Genomic DNA, 18,155 nt, shown 5'->3' with positions numbered 1-18,155 from the left:
TGGAGAGGCCACCGCACTGCCCTGACTTGCCCAGGGACACACAGCGAGTTAGTGATGCAGTCAGGCCTGGAACCTGGGTCTCCCCACTTTCAGACCGTCTGCTCTTGTGCAGCTGCTTAGGAACGTGCAGCACCTGCCACCGTCTGTGAGTGGAGCTTGTGTCACCTTAACTTGTGCGTGTATTCTCCTTAGAAAACCTCGTCATTAAAGACAGATTTATCAGAAGATGGGTGCACAAAGAAGGCTTTAGTGGCTTCAAGAGGTATGTGACCGCTGCTGAGGACAAGGAGCTTGAAGCCAAGATCGCAGTTGTTGAAAAGTATAACATCAGGATTCCAGAGCTGGTGCAAAGGATAGAAAAATGCCATATAGAAGATCTGGACTTTGCAGGTAAGGGAAACAGTTGGTTTTTACCTTCCTCCTAAGAGGAGGAACAGATGGTCTGCTGCTGGTTTTTTTGTTTTTTTTTGTTTTGAGACAGAGTCTTGCTCTGTTGCCTAGGCTGGAGTGCAGTGGCATGATCTTGGCTCACTGCAGTGTCCCCCTCCTGGGTTCAAGCAATTCTCCTGCCTCAGCCTCCTGAGGAGCTGGGACTACAGGCGCCCGCCACCACGCCCGGCTAGTTTTTGTATTTTTAGTAGAGATGGAGTCTCGCCATGTTGGCCAGGCTGGTCTCGATCTCCCAACCTCAGGTAATCCACCCACCTCGACCTCCCAAAGTGCTGGAATTATAGATGTGAGCCACCGCGCCCTGCCTCTTTTGCTGTTTCTTCCCTGTGTGAAATATCTTTGAGCAAGGATGGCTTTATTGCTTAAGGGAGAGGGGAGCAGGGTTCTGGTTCTTCCTCAGGGGCTCTTTATTTCTGTTCTACTTTCAAGCCCATAGAATGGGATTTTCTAGTCCCAGCTCTGCCACGTGTAATGTCAGGCAAGCCGTGCAGCCCTTTTCTGGGCTCTGTCCCTTCGTGTGTTAGATTCAGAGGGTGGGTGGAGCCACTCTGGCCTCTGGGATGTGATTCTGAGAGGCACTAACCTCTGCAACTAATTTTCAACTTTTCTCGTCTTTTTCTTTTTTCTGTTCCTGACAGTTGTTTCCTCTTTCCCCCTTTTCCCACAAAACTGCACTTAGGCAAGAACTGTTCGAGCTCAGAGTCAAGTGGGAAGCATGTATGTTTTTGTCATCTCGTTTCTTTGCCTTTGAAGCCCCGTCTAATGTGTGCTGTGTTTTTATCCTAGAGTACATTCTGGGCACTGTGCACAAAGCCAAAGGCCTGGAGTTTGACACTGTGCATGTTTTGGATGATTTTGTGAAAGTGCCTTGTGCCCGGCATAACCTGCCCCAGCTTCCCCACTTCAGAGTTGGTAAGAGGTGGCCGGGTAGTGTCAGGTGCTGTTGTAGTGGGTGGTGACTGGAATGCTTCCTTTACACTGCCTTGTTGTTTGTTGGATGCTGTGGCCTCCTGGTAGGGCACTTCTGGAAAAACAAAACCATGAAACACCTCCTAGTCCTAAACTTTTGATTCTTGTACTGTGGTTTTTTAAAAAACAAAACTTCCCCAAGGCGCACCCCTCTGGGGGCTGCGTGTGGGGTGATGATGTTTGTGGTGGCCCTGTGAGCCCCGCGCTGCTCTCGGCTCCACCTGTGAGCCCCGCGCTGCTCTCGGCTCCACCTGTGAGCCCTGCGCTGCTCTCAGCTCCAGGTGTTTCACCATCAGACTTTTAGTCTCCAGCCTCATGAAAGCTTTAACGTATAGTTTACTTCCTTACCAAGTAATTCCTTTAATTCTTCTTCATTTATTAAAGAGATGAGAAAATCACAAAAGGAGAAGTAGTAAGCATTCTTTATCATTTGGTTTTTTTTTGTTTTTTGTTTTTTTGGTACAGACAAGGGTCTCACTATGTTGCTCAGGCTGGTCTCAAACTCCTGGACTCAAGCGATCCTCCCACATCAGCCTCCTAAAGTGTTGGGATTGCAGGCGTGAGCCACCACAGACATTTGTCTGCTTTGTTGTTGTTGTTGTTGTTGTTGTTATTATTATTTTGAGATGGAGTCTCACTCTGTCACCCAGGCTGAAGCGCAGTGGTGCGATCTCAGCTCACTGCAATCTCCACTTCCCGGGTTCAAGCGATTCTCCTGCCTCAGAGTAGTTGGGACTACAGGCGCGTGCCACCACGCCCGGCTAATTTTTGTTTTTAGTAGAGACGGGGTTTCGCCATGTTGGCCAGGCTGGTCTCAATCTCCTGACCTCAGGTGATCCACCCGCCTCGGCCTCCCAAAGTGCTGGGATTGTAGGTGTGAGCCACCATGCCTGGCCTTGTCTGCTTTCTAATAAATTTGTACTCAAGGCTGCTTTGTAATAAATTTGTACTCTGAGCATCAGTGCTATTGCTTTGGTTTTAAATCTTAGAATAAAACCGTTTGAAATTTATGTACAAACAAACAAAGCTGTCTGTTAACTGTAGGTTGGAAATTTGGGGCCTAGCACACATTGGCATGCTGAAAACGGAAACCACAGCATTCATGACTGCTGGCGAACATAGAACATGGTTTGGAGTGGAGAGAGGAAGGGAGGCGGCCATGGAGAAGTTTACTATAGTACCACCTTTTTCCCCCTTCTGGTTTACATGTTTACAAATGTAATTTTTTGGGGGACATGTAATTTACATGCCACACAACCCACCCATCCAAAGTGTACAATTCTGCAGCTTTTTGCACGCCGTTGGGTCTGCTGTACTTTGTTGAGTTCCTGCCATTGTGTGGTGAATCGAGATGGGAGATGAGAGGTGCAGTTGGGCAGCACAGACTCATAGCACACAACACACTTGTGTGTCTTCCTTGTTGTCCTGTGACAGTGTCAGCCATTTCCAAATGGGAGTCTGGCAGTCCAGAGACAGTGTAAGGACATGGAAAGAGACAAGCAGACTCGGTCCAGCTCCCAGGCCCTTGATTAGCCAAGGCCTTGTTTGTAGGAGTGACTTAACCTGTCTAAGCCTTGGTTTCCCCAGCTGTCTCATGGGCTTGTTGTGAGAACTGGCATAATGACTGTAAACAGCCATCTGGCACATGGCGGGTGTCGAATAACCAATTAACACATTCCCAGGATTCACGTAGCAGGACTAAATAAAACCCAGTATTTTGTGCCACTAGTCTGCTGGGATTTGGTTTGTTTTTGGAACTGGCATTTGTAGGAAAATTTTGTATTTACAGCCAACAAATGTTGAGTGGTTTTCTGCAGGGAATGGATGGGGGCTAGTAAACATTTAGATGAGACATAAGGTTTTGTAAGCTTTTGTAAGGCTTTTTAGTTGAATTTTCTCCCCTTTACTTTGTTTAGAGTCATTTTCTGAGGATGAATGGAATTTACTGTATGTTGCAGTAACTCGAGCCAAGAAGCGTCTCATCATGACCAAATCATTGGAAAACATTTTGACTTTGGCTGGGGTAAGCGGATCGGGCAGCATGAGCTAACTTGATGCCATTGAATGTTACTTAGTCTGCATGAGGGGCTGACCTGGAGCCTTCAGAGGCCTTCGGATCAGGGTCGTGGGTTGGAAGAGAAACGCTGCTTGAATGTGCAGAGGCCGATGACCAGTGTAAGAAGTGTTCTACCCAAGGAAACAAAAACGTGGTTCTTTTCTGAGTCATTTCCTAATTCAGTTTAAAAAGCTCTGTTTAAGATACCAGCAGTGGGCCAGGCACGGTGGCTTACGCCTGTAATCCCAACACTTTGAGAGGCTGGGGCAGGCGGATCACTTGAGGTCAGAGGTTTGAGACCAGCCTGGCCAACATGGTAAAACCCCATCTCTATTAAAAATACAAAAATTAGCCAGGTGTGGTGGCATGCATCTGTAATTCCAGCTACTCGGGAGGCTGAGGCAGGAGAATCACTTGAACCTGGAAGGCGGAGGTTGCAGTGAGCCAAGATGGCACCACTGCATTCTAACCTGGGTGACAGAGCGAGACTGCGTCTCAAAAAAAAAAAAAAAAAATGATACAAGCAGTGGTCATATATTTCTTTTTTTTTTTTTTGTTGTTGTTGTTGTTGTTGTTGTTGAATCCTCACAATTTTCTTTATTAGAGTGGATGCAGCATCTGTTTTTCTTTTTTTTTTTTATTATACTTTAAGTTCTAGGGTACATGTGCATAACGTGCAGGTTTGTTACATATGTATACTTATGCCATGTTGGTGTGCTGCACCCATCAACTCGTCAGCACCCATCAATTCATCATTTATATCATGTATAACTCCCCAATGCAATCCCTCCCCCCTCCCGCCTCCCCATGATAGGCCCCAGTGTGTGATGTTCCCCTTCCCGAGTCCAAGTGATCTCATTGTTCAGTTCCCACCTATGAGTGAGAACATGCGGTGTTTGGTTTTCTCTTCTTGTGATAGTTTGCTAAGAATGATGGTTTCCAGCTGCATCCATGTCCCTACAAAGGACTGCAAACTCATCCTTTTTTATGGCTGCATAGTATTCCATGGTGTATATGTGCCACATTTTCTTAATCCAGTCTGTCACAGATGGACATTTGGGTTGATTCCAAGTCTTTGCTATTGTGAATAGTGCCACAATAAACATACGTGTGCATGTGTCTTTGTAGTAGAATAATTTATAATCCTTTGGGTATATACCCAGTAGTGGGATGGCTGGGTCATATGGTACATCTAGTTCTAGATCCTTGAGGAATTGCCATACTGTTTTCCATAATGGTTGAACTAGTTTACAATCCCACCAACAGTGTAAAAGTGTTCCTATTTCTCCACATCCTCTCCAGCACCTGTTGTTTCCTGACTTCTTAATGATTGCCATTCTAACTGGTGTGAGATGGTATCTCATTGTGGTTTTGATTTGCATTTCTCTGATGGCGAGTGATGATGAGCATTTTTTCATGTGTCTGTTGGCTGTATGAATGTCTTCTTTTGAGAAATGTCTGTTCATATCCTTTCCCCACTTTTTGATGGGGTTGTTTGTTTTTTTCTTGTAAATTTGTTTGAGTTCTTTGTAGATTCTGGATATTAGCCCTTTGTCAGATGAGTAGGTTGCAAAAATTTTTTCCCATTCTGTAGGTTGCCTGTTCACTCTGATGGTAGTTTCTTTTGCTGTGCAAAAGCTCTTTAGTTTAATTAGATCCCATTTGTCAATTTTGGCTTTTGCTGCCGTTGCTTTTGGTGTTTTAGACGTGAAGTCCTTGCCCATGCCTATGTCCTGAATGGTACTACCCAGATTTTCTTCTAGGGTTTTTATGGTATTAGGTCTAACATTTAAGTCTCTAATCCATCTTGAATTAATCTTTGTGTAAGGGGTAAGGAAAGGATCCAGTTTCAGCTTTCTACTTATGGCTAGCCAATTTTCCCAGCACCATTTATTAAATAGGGAATCCTTTCCCCATTTCTTGTTTCTCTCAGGTTTGTCAAAGATCAGATGGCTGTAGATGTGTGGTATTATTTCTGAGGACTCTGTTCTGTTCCATTGGTCTATATCTCTGTTTTGGTACCAGTACCATGCTGTTTTGGTTACTGTAGCCTTGTAGTATAGTTTGAAGTCAGGTAGCGTGACGCCTCCAGCTTTGTCCTTTTGACTTAGGATTGCCTTGGCAATGCGGGCTCTTTTTTGGTTCCATATGAACTTTAAAGCAGTTTTTTCCAAGTCTGTGAAGAAACTCATTGGTAGCTTGATGGGGATGGCATTGAATCTATAAATAACCTTGGGCAGTATGGCCATTTTCACGATACTGATTCTTCCTATCCATGAGCATGGTATGTTCTTCCATTTGTTAGTGTCCTCTTTGATTTCACTGAGCAGTGGTTTGTAGTTCTCCTTGAAGAGGTCCTTTACATCCCTTGTAAGCTGGATTCCTAGGTATTTTATTCTCTTTGAAGCAATTGTGAATGGAAGTTCATTCCTGATTTGGCTCTCTGCTTGTCTGTTACTGGTGTATAAGAATGCTTGTGATTTTTGCACATTAATTTTGTATCCTGAGACTTTGCTGAAGTTGCTTATCAGCTTAAGGAGATTTTGGGCTGAGACAATGGGGTTTTCTAAATATACAATCATGTCATCTGCAAACAGGGACAATTTGACTTCTTCTTTTCCTAACTGGATACCCTTGATTTCTTTCTCTTGCCTGATTGCCCTAGCCAGAACTTCCAACACTATGTTGAATAGGAGTGGTGAGAGAGGGCATCCCTGTCTTGTGCCAGTTTTCAAAGGGAATTTTTCCAGTTTTTGCCCATTCAGAATGATATTAGCTGTGGGTTTGTCATAAATAGCTCTTATTATTTTGAGGTACGTTCCATCAATACCGAATTTATTGAGCGTTTTTAGCATGAAGGGCTGTTGAATTTTGTCAAAAGCCTTTTCTGCATCTATTGAGATAATCATGTGGTTCTTGTCTTTGGTTCTGTTTATATGCTGGATTACATTTATTGATTTGCGAATGTTGAACCAGCCTTGCATCCCAGGGATGAAGCCCACTTGATCATGGTGGATAAGCTGTTTGATGTGCTGCTGAATCCAGTTTGCCAGTATTTTATTGAGAATTTTTGCATCGATGTTCATCAGGGATATTGGTCTAAAATTCTCTTTTTTTGTTGTGTCTCTGCCAGGCTTTGGTATCAGGATGATGTTGGCCTCATAAAATGAGTTAGGGAGGATTCCCTCTTTTTCAATTGATTGGAATAGTTTCAGAAGGAATGGTACCAGCTCCTCCTTGTACCTCTGGTAGAATTCAGCTGTGAATCCATCTGGTCCTGGACTCTTTTTGGTGGGTAGGCTATTAATTGTTGCCTCAATTTCAGAGCCTGCTATTGGTCTATTCAGGGATTCCACTTCTTCCTGGTTTAGTCTTGGGAGAGTGTAAGTGTCCAGGAAATTATCCATTTCTTCTAGATTTTCTAGTTGATTTGCGTAGAGGCATTTATAGTATTCTCTGATGGTTGTTTGTATTTCTGTGGGGTCAGTGGTGATATCCCCTTTATCATTTTTTATTGCGTCTATTTGATTCCTCTCTCTTCTTTATTAGTCTTGCTAGCGGTCTGTCAATTTTGTTGATCTTTTCAAAAAACCAACTCCTGGATTCATTGATTTTTTGGAGGGTTTTTTGTGTCTCTATCTCCTTCAGTTCTGCTCTGATCTTAGTTATTTCTTGCCTTCTGCTAGCTTTTGAATGTGTTTGCTCTTGCCTCTCTAGTTCTTTTAATTGTGATGTTAGAGTGTCAATTTTAGATCTTTCCTGCTTTCTCTTGTGGGCATTTAGTGCTATAAATTTCCCTCTACACACTGCTTTAAATGTGTCCCAGAGATTCTGATATGTTGTATCTTTGTTCTCATTGGTTTCAAAGAACATCTTTATTTCTGCTTTCATTTCGTTATGTACCCAGTAGTCATTCAGGAGCAGGTTGTTCAGTTTCCATGTAGTTGAGTGGTTTTGATTGAGTTTCTTAGTCCTGAGTTCTAGTTTGATTGCACTGTGGTCTGAGAGACAGTTTGTTATAATTTCTGTTCTTTTACATTTGCTGAGGAGTGCTTTACTTCCAATTATGTGGTCAATTTTGGAATAAGTGCGATGTGGTGCTGAGAAGAATGTATATTCTGTTGATTTGGGGTGGAGAGTTCTGTAGATGTCTATTAGGTCCGCTTGGTGCAGAGCTGAGTTCAATTCCTGGATATCCTTGTTAACTTTCTGTCTCGTTGATCTGTCTAATGTTGACAGTGGAGTGTTGAAGTCTCCCATTATTATTGTGTGGGAGTCTAAGTCTCTTTGTAAGTCTCTAAGGACTTGCTTTATGAATCTGGGTGCTCCTGTATTGGGTGCATATATATTTAGGAGAGTTAGCTCCTCCTGTTGAATTGATCCCTTTACCATTATATAATGGCCTTCTTTGTCTCTTTTGATCTTTGATGGTTTAAAGTCTGTTTTATCAGAGACTAGGATTGCAACCCCTGCTTTTTTTTGTTCTCCATTTGCTTGGTAGATCTTCCTCCATCCCTTTATTTTGAGCCTATGTATGTCTCTGCATGTAAGATGGGTCTCCTGAATACAGCAGACTGATGGGTCTTGACTCTTTATCCAGTTTGCCAGTCTGTGTCTTTTAATTGGAGCATTTAGTCCATTTACATTTAAGGTTAATATTGTTATGTGTGAACTTGATCCTGTCATTATGATATTAACTGGTTATTTTGCTCGTTAGTTGATGCAGTTTCTTCCTAGCCTCGATGGTCTTTAAATTTTGGCATGTTTTTGCAATGGCTGGTACCGGTTGTTCCTTTCCATGTTTAGGGCTTCCTTCAGGGTCTCTTGTAAGGCAGGCCTGGTGGTGACAAAATCTCTAAGCATTTGCTTATCTGTAAAGGATTTTATTTCTCCTTCACTTATGAAACTTAGTTTGGCTGGATATGAAATTCTGGGTTTAAAATTCTTTTCTTTAAGAACGTTGAATATTGGCCCCCACTCTCTTCTGGCTTGTGGAGTTTCTGCTGAGAGATCTGCTGTTAGTCTGATGGGCTTCCCTTTGTGGGTAACCCGACCTTTCTCTCTGGCTGCCCTTAAGATTTTTTCCTTCATTTCAACTTTGGTGAATCTGGCAATTATGTGTCTTGGAGTTGCTCTTCTGGAGGAGTATCTTTGTGGCATTCTCTGTATTTCCTGAATTTGAATGTTGGCCTGCCCTACTAGGTTGGGGAAGTTCTCCTGGATGATATCCTGAAGAGTGTTTTCCAACTTGGTTCCATTTTCCCCCTCACTTTCAGGCACCCCAATCAGACGTAGATTTGGTCTTTTTACATAATCCCATACTTCTTGCAGGCTTTGTTCATTTCTTTTTTTTCTTTTTTCTTTTGGTTTCTCTTCTCGCTTCATTTCATTTATTTGATCCTCAATCACTGATACTCTTTCTTCCAGTTGATCGAGTCGGTTACTGAAGCTCGTGCATTTGTCACGTATTTCTCGTGTCATGGTTTTCATCTCTGTCATTTCGTTTATGATCTTCTCTGCATTAATTAGTCTAGCTGTCAATTCTTCCACTCTTTTTTCAAGATTTTTAGTTTCCTTGCGCTGGGTACGTAATTCCTCCTTGAGCTCTGAGAAGTTTGATGGACTGAAGCCTTCTTCTCTCATCTCTTCAAAGTCGTTCTCTGACCAGCTTTGATCCGTTGCTGGCGATGGGCTGCGCTCCTTTGCAGGGGGAGATGCGCTCTTATTTTTTGAATTTCCAGCTTTTCTGCCCTGCTTCTTCCCCATCTTTGTGGTTTTATCTGTCTCTGGTCTTTGATGATGGTGACGTACTGATGGGGTTTTGGTATAGGTGTCCTTCCTGTTTGATAGTTTTCCTTCTGACAGTCAGAAGGACTGTCTGTTGGTCTGTTGGAGATTGCTTGAGGTCCACTCCAGACCCTGTTTGCCTGGGTATCAGCAGCAGAGGTTGCTGAAGATAGAATATTGCTGAACAGCGAGTGTACCTGTCTGATTCTTCCTTTGGAAGTTTCCTCTCGGGTGTACTCCACCCTGTGAGGTGTGAGGTGTCAGACTGCCCCTAGTGGGGGATGTCTCCCAGCTGGGCTACTCAGGGGTCAGGGACCCACCTGAGCAGGCAGTCTGTCCGTTCTCAGATCTCAACCTCCGCGTTGGGAGATCCACGGCTCTCCCCAAAGCTGTCAGACAGAGTCGTTCGCGTCTGCACCGGCTCCCGCTACTTCCCCTGTTGGTCTTCAGCTGTGCGCTGTCCCCAGAGGTGGAGACTACAGAGACAGGCAGGCTTCCTTGAGCTGCTGTGAGCTCCACCCAGTTCGAGCTTCCCAGTGGCTTTGTTTACCTACTTAAGCCTCAGCAATGGCGGGCGCCCCTCCCCCAGCCTCGCTGCTGCCTTGCGGATAGATCGCGGCAGACTGCTGTGTTAGCAGTGAGGGAGGCTCCGTGGGCGTGGGACCCTCCCGGCCAGGTGTGGGATATATTCTCCTGGTGTGCCTGTATGCTTACAGCGCAGTATTGGGGTGGGAGTTACCCGATTTTCCAGGTGTTGTGTGTCTCAGTTCCCGTGGCTAGGAAAACGGATCCCCTTCCCCCTTGCGCTTCCAGGTGAGGCGATGCCTCGCCCTGCTTCAGCTCTCGCTGGTCAGGCTGCAGCTGCTGACCAGCACCGATTGTCCGGCACTCCCTAGTGAGATGACCCCAGTACCTCAGTTGAAAATGCAGAAATCACCGGTCTTCTGTGTCGCTCGCGCTGGGAGTTGGAGACTGGAGCTGTTCCTATTCGGCCATCTTGCTCCGCCCCTCCGGTCCTATATTTCTTAATTTCTCCCTTACTCAGTTAGCTCTTTTTTTTTTTTTTTTTTGGTCTGAGACAGGATCTTACTGTGTCACCCAGGCTGGAGTGCAGTGGCACAGTCATCACTCACTGTAACCTCGAACTCCTGGGCTCAAGTGATTATCTTACCCCAGCCTCCTGAGTAACTGGGACTACAGGCGCGTGCCACCACCCTGACTAGTTTTTAATTTTTTTTTTAGAGACGGGTTCTTGCTATATGGCCCAGGCTAATCTCGAACTCCTGGCTAAAGTGATCCTCCTGCCTCAGCCTCCCAAAGTGCTGGAGTTACAGGTGTTAGCCACCTTGCTTGGCCCCTGTGCTCAATATTCATAGGGAAGAAATGCCAGGAAGGTTTTGCGCACCCAGCCTTCCTCCCTCTCACCCTTTAGTCCCTTTTGAAATGGCATCTGCTGCTGCTACCGGTAGACTTTCCAGAAGAACACATCCTTGCCGGGGAGAGTAAGTGTTCAGGTGCCTGGCCATTGTCACAGACGTGGAAAAGTGAGCTGCTCAGCACTCACTCTTTACCCTTCCCACAAACCGCCTTCTCACACTCCACTTCTTTTTATCTCTTTTTCTGCCTAAACAGCTGGAGTATAAACCATTTAGTCTTTTCAACCCTGTCAGAAACTAGAACAGAAATTTGAGCTAATAGTTACTACTTAGTCCATCTCTCCCTGAACCCAAGATATTTAAGCCTGAAACCTAAAACTTAAGTGTTAAAAGTTAATATAAATACTCTTTCTTGCTTAGCTGTCTCCAAAGCAAAGATTGTGTGTAGCAGGATGGTTTATTCTCAGTTCCGTATTGCCTGCTGTCACGGGGTGAGCCATGCCATGCTGCCCTATGTGCTCTGGGGTTGAACCACAGGGTGCAGGCAGGGTGGGCGGTCACCACTTTTGAGTAAATGATGTTCAGCTCTCAGAGGTGTTAAGTGTAGTAGATCCCTGATGCTCAGAATGGAATATTTATCGAGGGCCTAACACTTGCCAAGCACCTTTCTGGGTACTGGGGCATAACAGTGGGCAGGGAAATTCCTGCCCTCATAGAGCCCATCCAGGTGGGGAGACGGACAAGAAAGTGAACCAATAGGATTTCTCTTCACATGTTTGAGGAAGATAATACCAAAACTTAAAAGGGAGAAGCTTTGCAAATAAATACTCTACAATGACTCATCACAGGGCAAAAGCTTCTTGCATCAAACTGATTAGCTTGCATATTTATCACATTTTTTGCGTCGTCTTTGTCATTTTTCCTCCAGGCCTCTGTTAGGTAGACTGACTTGGCCATGAGAATGTTTCCAGAATTTGAAATCTGATGCATTTTTCCCAAAGCAACTTTTCACCTGGGCTTCACCGAGTGCAGCAGCTTAAGTGTCAGAGCTTAGAACTGAAGCCCTTTTTCTTTGGTTGCATCTTAGTGGCACATGGATCGTCTGTAGACTTTTCTGCAAAGGGCCAGGCAGTAAAGATTTCAGGCTCTGTAAGTCACATGATCTCTGTTGCAGCTACCCAGCCCCGCTGCTGTAGGGCGAGAGTCCCTGTTGACAGTACATTAGCTAACAAGTGTGGCTGTGTTCCAATAAAATGGATTCACAGAAACGGGCATTGTCTGGATGTGGCCCATGTGTACTTTGCTGACCTCTGGTTTAAAGAAAAGTGTGACCTTAAAAAATCTCTAAACCACTATCCCCAGGAGTTAAGCAGAATAAATCATTATGTACAAATGGTCTCTACCTATACAAACATTTTTGTATAAACTTTGATTTATAAGTGCTTTTTTAGACCCTCTGGTATGATTTTCTCATGGAAGTCATGTCACAGAAGTGGTCAGGCCTGTAACAAAACCACATTGTCAATTGGTAGAACGTGCGGGGTATTACCGAGCAGTGATGCCATCTCACAAACATGGGCTACACAGGACTTTTCATTTTTGCTTATGAAAATTTTAAGACATTAAAACGTAAAGAAAGCAACACACTGAACACTCATACACAAATACTCATGTACATACACCTATATGTACACATCTCCAAGAAATAGGTACTTTTTTTTCCATAACTACCATGCCATTTTCATATTTTATATTATAATATGTGGCCTCTGCTACCCAATCCATACTTAGGCTCTTATGATTGTCTCAGAAATGCTTTTTTACAGTTGATTTGTTCAAGTCAGAGTCCAAACCAACATTTGATTGCTTGTCTCTTAAGTTACTTAATAGAGAGCTGTGCAGGATTCCCTCCCCACTTTTCCCATGCTCTTGTCTCATTGCAGAAACTGGCTCATTCGTCCTATAGAGCGTTCCCATTCTTAGTTTGCTTCCTGGTGTGGTTGTGTAACTTGTTCTGCCATTATCTGTCCTGGCTTTCCAGTAACTGGAAGTTAGCTGTAGAGGCTTGATTAGATTCAAGCCTGCGTCTTTGGCAGGCATACCCCATGGGAGGCTGGAGAGGGCTGGGTGCTTTGCCTCACCACATAAGGAGGCTCATGGGAGCAGGTTAGTTTGTCACTGTTAGTGATGCTGATTGCTCATCTTTTGAAGAGGCACAGCTAGGAAATGTGTCTTTTTGAAAAGAAAGAAAAAAAACCAATGGTTCATACTGATAATTCCAATCCCAGTTTTTAAACTTTATTTGTTTGAAAGAGACAGGGTCTCACTCTGTTGCCCAGGCTTTAGTGCAGTGGCACAATCATGGCTCACTACAGCCTCGACCTCCTGGGCTTAAGGCGCAGTCTTCCCACCTCAGCCTCCCAAGTAGCTGGGAACACAGACATACACTATCACACCTGGCTGGTGTTTGTTTGTTTGTTTGTTTGTTTTGTAGAGACAGTGTCTCACTATGTTGCCCAGGCTGGTCTTGAACTCCTGGGCTTAAGTGATCCTCCCGCCTCACCCTCTCAAAGTTCTGGGATTATAGGCGTGACACCAGGCAAATTTCAATATTTTATTGTTAATATAACACAAATATATAAAACAGCATAAAACAGTTTGAAATGATGATGTTGCGAGCATCCACCAGATGAGAAGATGGGATCTGCCAGCCATCACAGAGCTGTCCTGGTGGCCCCTGGCCATCGTAGCACCCCTCCCCCCTTTCTGAGGGTAACTGCCATCTCAACAGATAGGCACTACCTTGCTTTGTTGCACAGCTGCACCTTTTTGATTTTTTATTTTTTAACCAGGTATGCACCGCCATCCAGTAAGTGCTGAAAAATGGTACCTTTTACACATGTTCTCTTCTCTCCTGGGTTTCAAAAACTGCACTGTATCTACATTGCCCGAGGTTTTAGCCCTTCACATGTTCAGCCCTCATGCATTGTGTTCCGTAATCCAGTTCACACTTAACACGAAAGGAATTTTACTTTTCTTACACTTGAGTCTTTTCTCATACACTGAAATCTTGGTTCCTAACAGTATTTATTAATTACTTATTGATACTATTCCATGTATTTAAAAATAATCTTCAAAATAATGCCAGTATTAATGGAATACTGACTGGACTTGAAGATTTCCTAACAGCTCCATTTCTCCATTAATGATTTATTTATCATGTTCTGAAGTCACTTAAAGTAAGTCCTTTTTGCTTTTGTGGTTTTATTACCAACTTAATTTGCAGTTAGAAATGTATTTTATTTATAATATCTACAGCAATTGCTTTGCTTCTTTTTGATTCAATGATCTTTTTTGACATGTAAGGCCTGTTAATGTTTTCAAAGTCAAAACCTTGTGCCTGAGCACGGTGGCTCACCCCTGTAATCCCAGCACTTTGCAGGGCTGAGGCAGGCAGATCACTTGAAGCCAGGAGTTAGAGATCAGCCTGGCCAACATGGCGAAACCCTGTCTCTACCAAAAAATACAGAAAAATTAGCTAGTCGTGGTGGTGCACACCTGTAGCCCCAGCTACTTGGGAGGCTGAGGTGAGAGAATCGCTTGAACCCAGGAGGCAGAGATTGCAGTGAGCTGAGATTGCACCACTGCACTCCAGCCTGGGTGACAGAGGGAGACCCCGTCTCAAAAAACAAAAACAAAAACAAAAAACAAAACAAAGTCAAAACTTTGTGCTAAGAGAAGTCTCATTACCTCCCTCTTCATTTCAGACTGTTCTCTGCTTCCACCATTGGGAGTTATTTTAAACAATTTGCGACTAATCCTTCAGTATTTCTTTATGCAAGTATTAGCAAATTCGTAGGTATTTTCGTATTCTCCTTTTCCACAAAAGGTAGCATTTCAGATACACTGTTGTGTACTTTGCTTTGTCACTTAGAAGCACTCATGGGAATCACTCTTTTATTTATTTTTTACTCTTTTATTTTTTGGCCTTTTATTCTTTTATTTGTTGTCCTACCCAAATCAGGAAATCCCTCTTTATCAGCTCACAGAGCTCTCTCGCCCCTCTGTCAGCTGCATAGTGTTCTGCATTGACGCACCGTGATTTATGCCATCCTCGCTCATGGACGTGGTCACTTCCAGCCTTTTGCTTTCACTAATAATGCCACATTGCACAATCTTATACACAGGTCATTTATGTTTTTGCCAGTGCATCTTCAGCATGCATTTCTAGAAGTGGAATTGCTGGATAAAGATAAATGCAAGTGTGACTTTTCAGTTGTTGTTTTGTTTTTGTTTTGTTTTGTTTTTGAGACAAGGTCTGGCTCTGTCACCCAGGCTGGAGTATGACGGCACAATCTTGGCTCACTGCAACCTCCGCCTCCCAGGCTCAAGCCATCCTCCCACCTCAGCCTTCCGAGCAGCTGGGACTACAGGCATGTGTCAACACACCTGGCTAATTCTGTATTTTTTTGTAGAGACAGGATTTTGCCTGTTGCCTAGGCTGGTCTTGAACTCATGAGCTCAGGTGATCCGCCCTGCCTCGGCCTCCCAAAGTGCTAGGATTACAGGGATGAGCCAACTGCACCTGGCCAAGTGTGACTTTTCTAGATATGGTCAATTTCTTCTTGGAGATTGTTACCACTTTAGAGTCCCACCAGTTGTATGCATAAGAGTGAAATAGGCCCAGTACAGTAGCTCACACCTATAATCCCAGCACTTTGGGATGCTTAGGAGGGCGGATCACTTGATGTCAGGAGTTCAAGACCAGCCTGACCAACATGGTGAAACCCTGTCTCTACTAAAAATACAAAAATTAGCTGGGTGTAGTGGCGCATGCCTGTAATCCCAGCTACTCAGGAGGGTGAGGCAGGAGAATCACTTGAACCTGGGAGGCAGAGGTTACAGTAGGCTGAGATCGTGCCACTGCACTCCAGTCTGGGCAACAAAGCGAGACTCTGTCTCAAAAAACAAAAACAAAAAGTGAAGTAGACTTTTTAAAGCTAATTGGAAGGTTATCAGTTGGTTGCTGCGTACATTTTGTTTTCCCCATAGAAGAAAAGAATACAGAATCTAGAGAAATACTTCCCGGTTACTGAGACTGGGCTGGGCTGTCTGGCCTCCGGGGTCCTGCGAGGAAGTCGCAGAAAAACTGCTTATTTGTGGGAACAGATTTTTTAAGGCTTTAAGACCTTGTGAGAGGTGGATGCACTCTGCTTTTTTAAAAACAAACCAACCAACAACAACAAAAAAACAGAGTCTCACTGTGTCGTCCAGGCTGGAGGGCAGTGGTGTAATCTTGGCTCACTGCAACCTCTGCCTCCTGGGTTCAAGTGGTTCTCCTGTCTCAGCCTCCCCAGTAACTGGTAGTACAGGTGTGCACCACCATACCTGGCTAATTTTTTTTTTGGTAGAGACGAAGTTTCACCACGTTGGCCAGACTGGTCTCGAACTCCTGACTTAAAGTGATCCATCTGCCTCGGCCTCCCAAAGTGTTGGGATTACTGGCGTAAGCCACCATGTCCGGCCTTTTTTGTTGTTGTTGATCACAGCCTGTGAATAAATTTGGGGATATCCTGTTTCAGAAGTGTCGAATTCAGTCTGTCCAGGAGGGAGGGCCGTGGGGATAATGAAGATCCCGAGTTGGGCAGTAGTTCAGGGGCTAGGAAAGCGTGTTGAAAATAGTGGAGCCGTGGATGGGGGTGTTTTGGAGATAAAAAGCGAGCCGTTGCTTCCTGCGCTGCCTCGAATGATGTCTCTTCATCTCCCAAGAACAGGGCGACCTTGTTCTCTGACCCCTCCCCCTTAGAAAATACAGCTGATAGAAGCACTAGAAGCCGTTTTGTTCGTTTCTTTAAGTTTTGGGAAAGTGAAGGAAATTATTACATTGTTGAGGTGTTAAGTGACAATGAAGTTATGTTTCAAAGACAGCTTTTGTGTGTGTGTGTGTGACGGAGTCTCCTTCTGTAGCCCAGGCTGGAGTGCAATGGTGCCATCTTGCTCGGCTCACCGCCTCCCAGGCTCAAGTGATTCTCAGGCCTCAGCCTCAGAGTAGCTGGGATTATTATAGGCGTGCACTACCATGCCTGGCTAATTTTTTTATTTTTAGTAGAGATGGGGTTTCACCCATATTGACCAGGCTGGTCTCAAACTTCTGACCTCAAGTGATCGGTTCACCTCGGCCTCCCAAAGTGCTGAGATTACAGGCTTGAGCCACTACGCCTGGCCAAAGACAGCTTCTTGGTCTCACAGAATCTTAGCTTATTTTTGTTTGTTTAGATATAGGGTCTTGCTCTGTTGCCCAGGCTGGAGTGCAGTGACACAATCTCAGCTCACTCACTGCAACCTCAGCCTCCCCAGAAGCTGAGACTACAGGTGTGCACCACTATGCCTGGCTAATTTTTGTATATTGATAGAGACAGGGTTTTGCCATATTGCCCAGGCTGGTCTCGAACTCCTGGGCTCAAGCGATCCTCCCACCTCAGTCTCCCAAAGTGCTGGGACTGCAGGTGTGACACCTACCCCTTAAATTTATATAAATAAAAACAGTTAATCTAGTGGGTTATGAGAGGCTTAAAAAGAGTGAAATGGCGTAAAATCTAAAGAAATCAGAGAACACTGCATGTTAGGTTAAATCATGTTTTGTGAAACTTTTCTTCCATATGTGTGGAATAGTATTATATGTGTATAGCATTATAATGGTAACTGCATCAAAAACGGTTTGAGAGCCCAGCCCTGGAGAAAATTCTGGAGTCGACAGGGAGTCGGGTACAAGGATGTTCATTGTTGCATTGTTGGAAATAGTTTGGAAACAACCGAGTAACCACAGCAAGGGAATGGGTAAATAAAATACAAGAGAGTGCCGTGACTGAGTCCCCTACAGTGTTTTAGAACAACTAGGTGAGGAGGAAGCCAGAAGTGTAACATTCATGTAAATAGACACCTATAAAAGGACACCTGTGTCCTTGGACACGTGTGTAAACAAGAAGCTATTTCGTAGTGGGTTGGAGGCACCTTGCCAGGTTCATGGTCCTGGCTGTCCCTGGGGAAGGAAATTGAGATGACAGTCGAAGGGACTTCTGCAAAATCTGTGACTTCAGACATGATTTCACTTTGTCAGCTGTTAGTACTTGTTGGCCATAACTTGAGTGTTTGCATGGTGGTTTTCGGTTCTTTTTCATACCTGGTAGGTAGGCCCTCTAAGAATAAAGACCAAAGAAATAAAAATGTAGGACACAGATTGTAGAATAATTAGATCAATAGCCGGTCGTAATCCAGAAAATACGAAACCGTCCTTTGCTGGGCAGCAGGTGTGTGCTGTCCTGCCAGCGGATCAGCCGGTGATGGGGAGCCCCACGGGGCAGTGGCGAAGCTGACAGTGCCCTGTCCTTGTGGTGTTTCCAGCCTGGGAGGTCACTGGCCCTTCCTCTGGGTGCTCCTTTCCTGCCAGGCATGAGTGCTTTGCATGCATTGAGGGGTGTCTTCTCCTCAGCAGCCACCTTTAGCTGGCACCGTGCCAT

At 44.5% G+C, this 18,155-nt stretch overlaps 1 protein-coding gene across 1 annotated transcript in view; it reads left to right on the top strand.

The window, feature by feature from the left end:
- Window positions 1-18,155, top strand: part of FBH1 (F-box DNA helicase 1) — a 52,231-nt gene that overhangs the window by 32,471 nt on the left and 1,605 nt on the right. The window contains 3 exon segments of the mRNA XM_010366513.2: window positions 193-390; window positions 1,237-1,362; window positions 3,336-3,442. Of these exon segments, the coding sequence (XP_010364815.2) occupies window positions 193-390; window positions 1,237-1,362; window positions 3,336-3,442 (431 nt within the window).

Source organism: Rhinopithecus roxellana, chromosome 11 (genome assembly GCF_007565055.1).
Source record: "Rhinopithecus roxellana isolate Shanxi Qingling chromosome 11, ASM756505v1, whole genome shotgun sequence".
In the NCBI taxonomy this organism is placed as follows: Eukaryota; Metazoa; Chordata; class Mammalia; order Primates; family Cercopithecidae; genus Rhinopithecus; species Rhinopithecus roxellana.
This window is presented reverse-complemented; position numbering and strand designations above follow the sequence as displayed.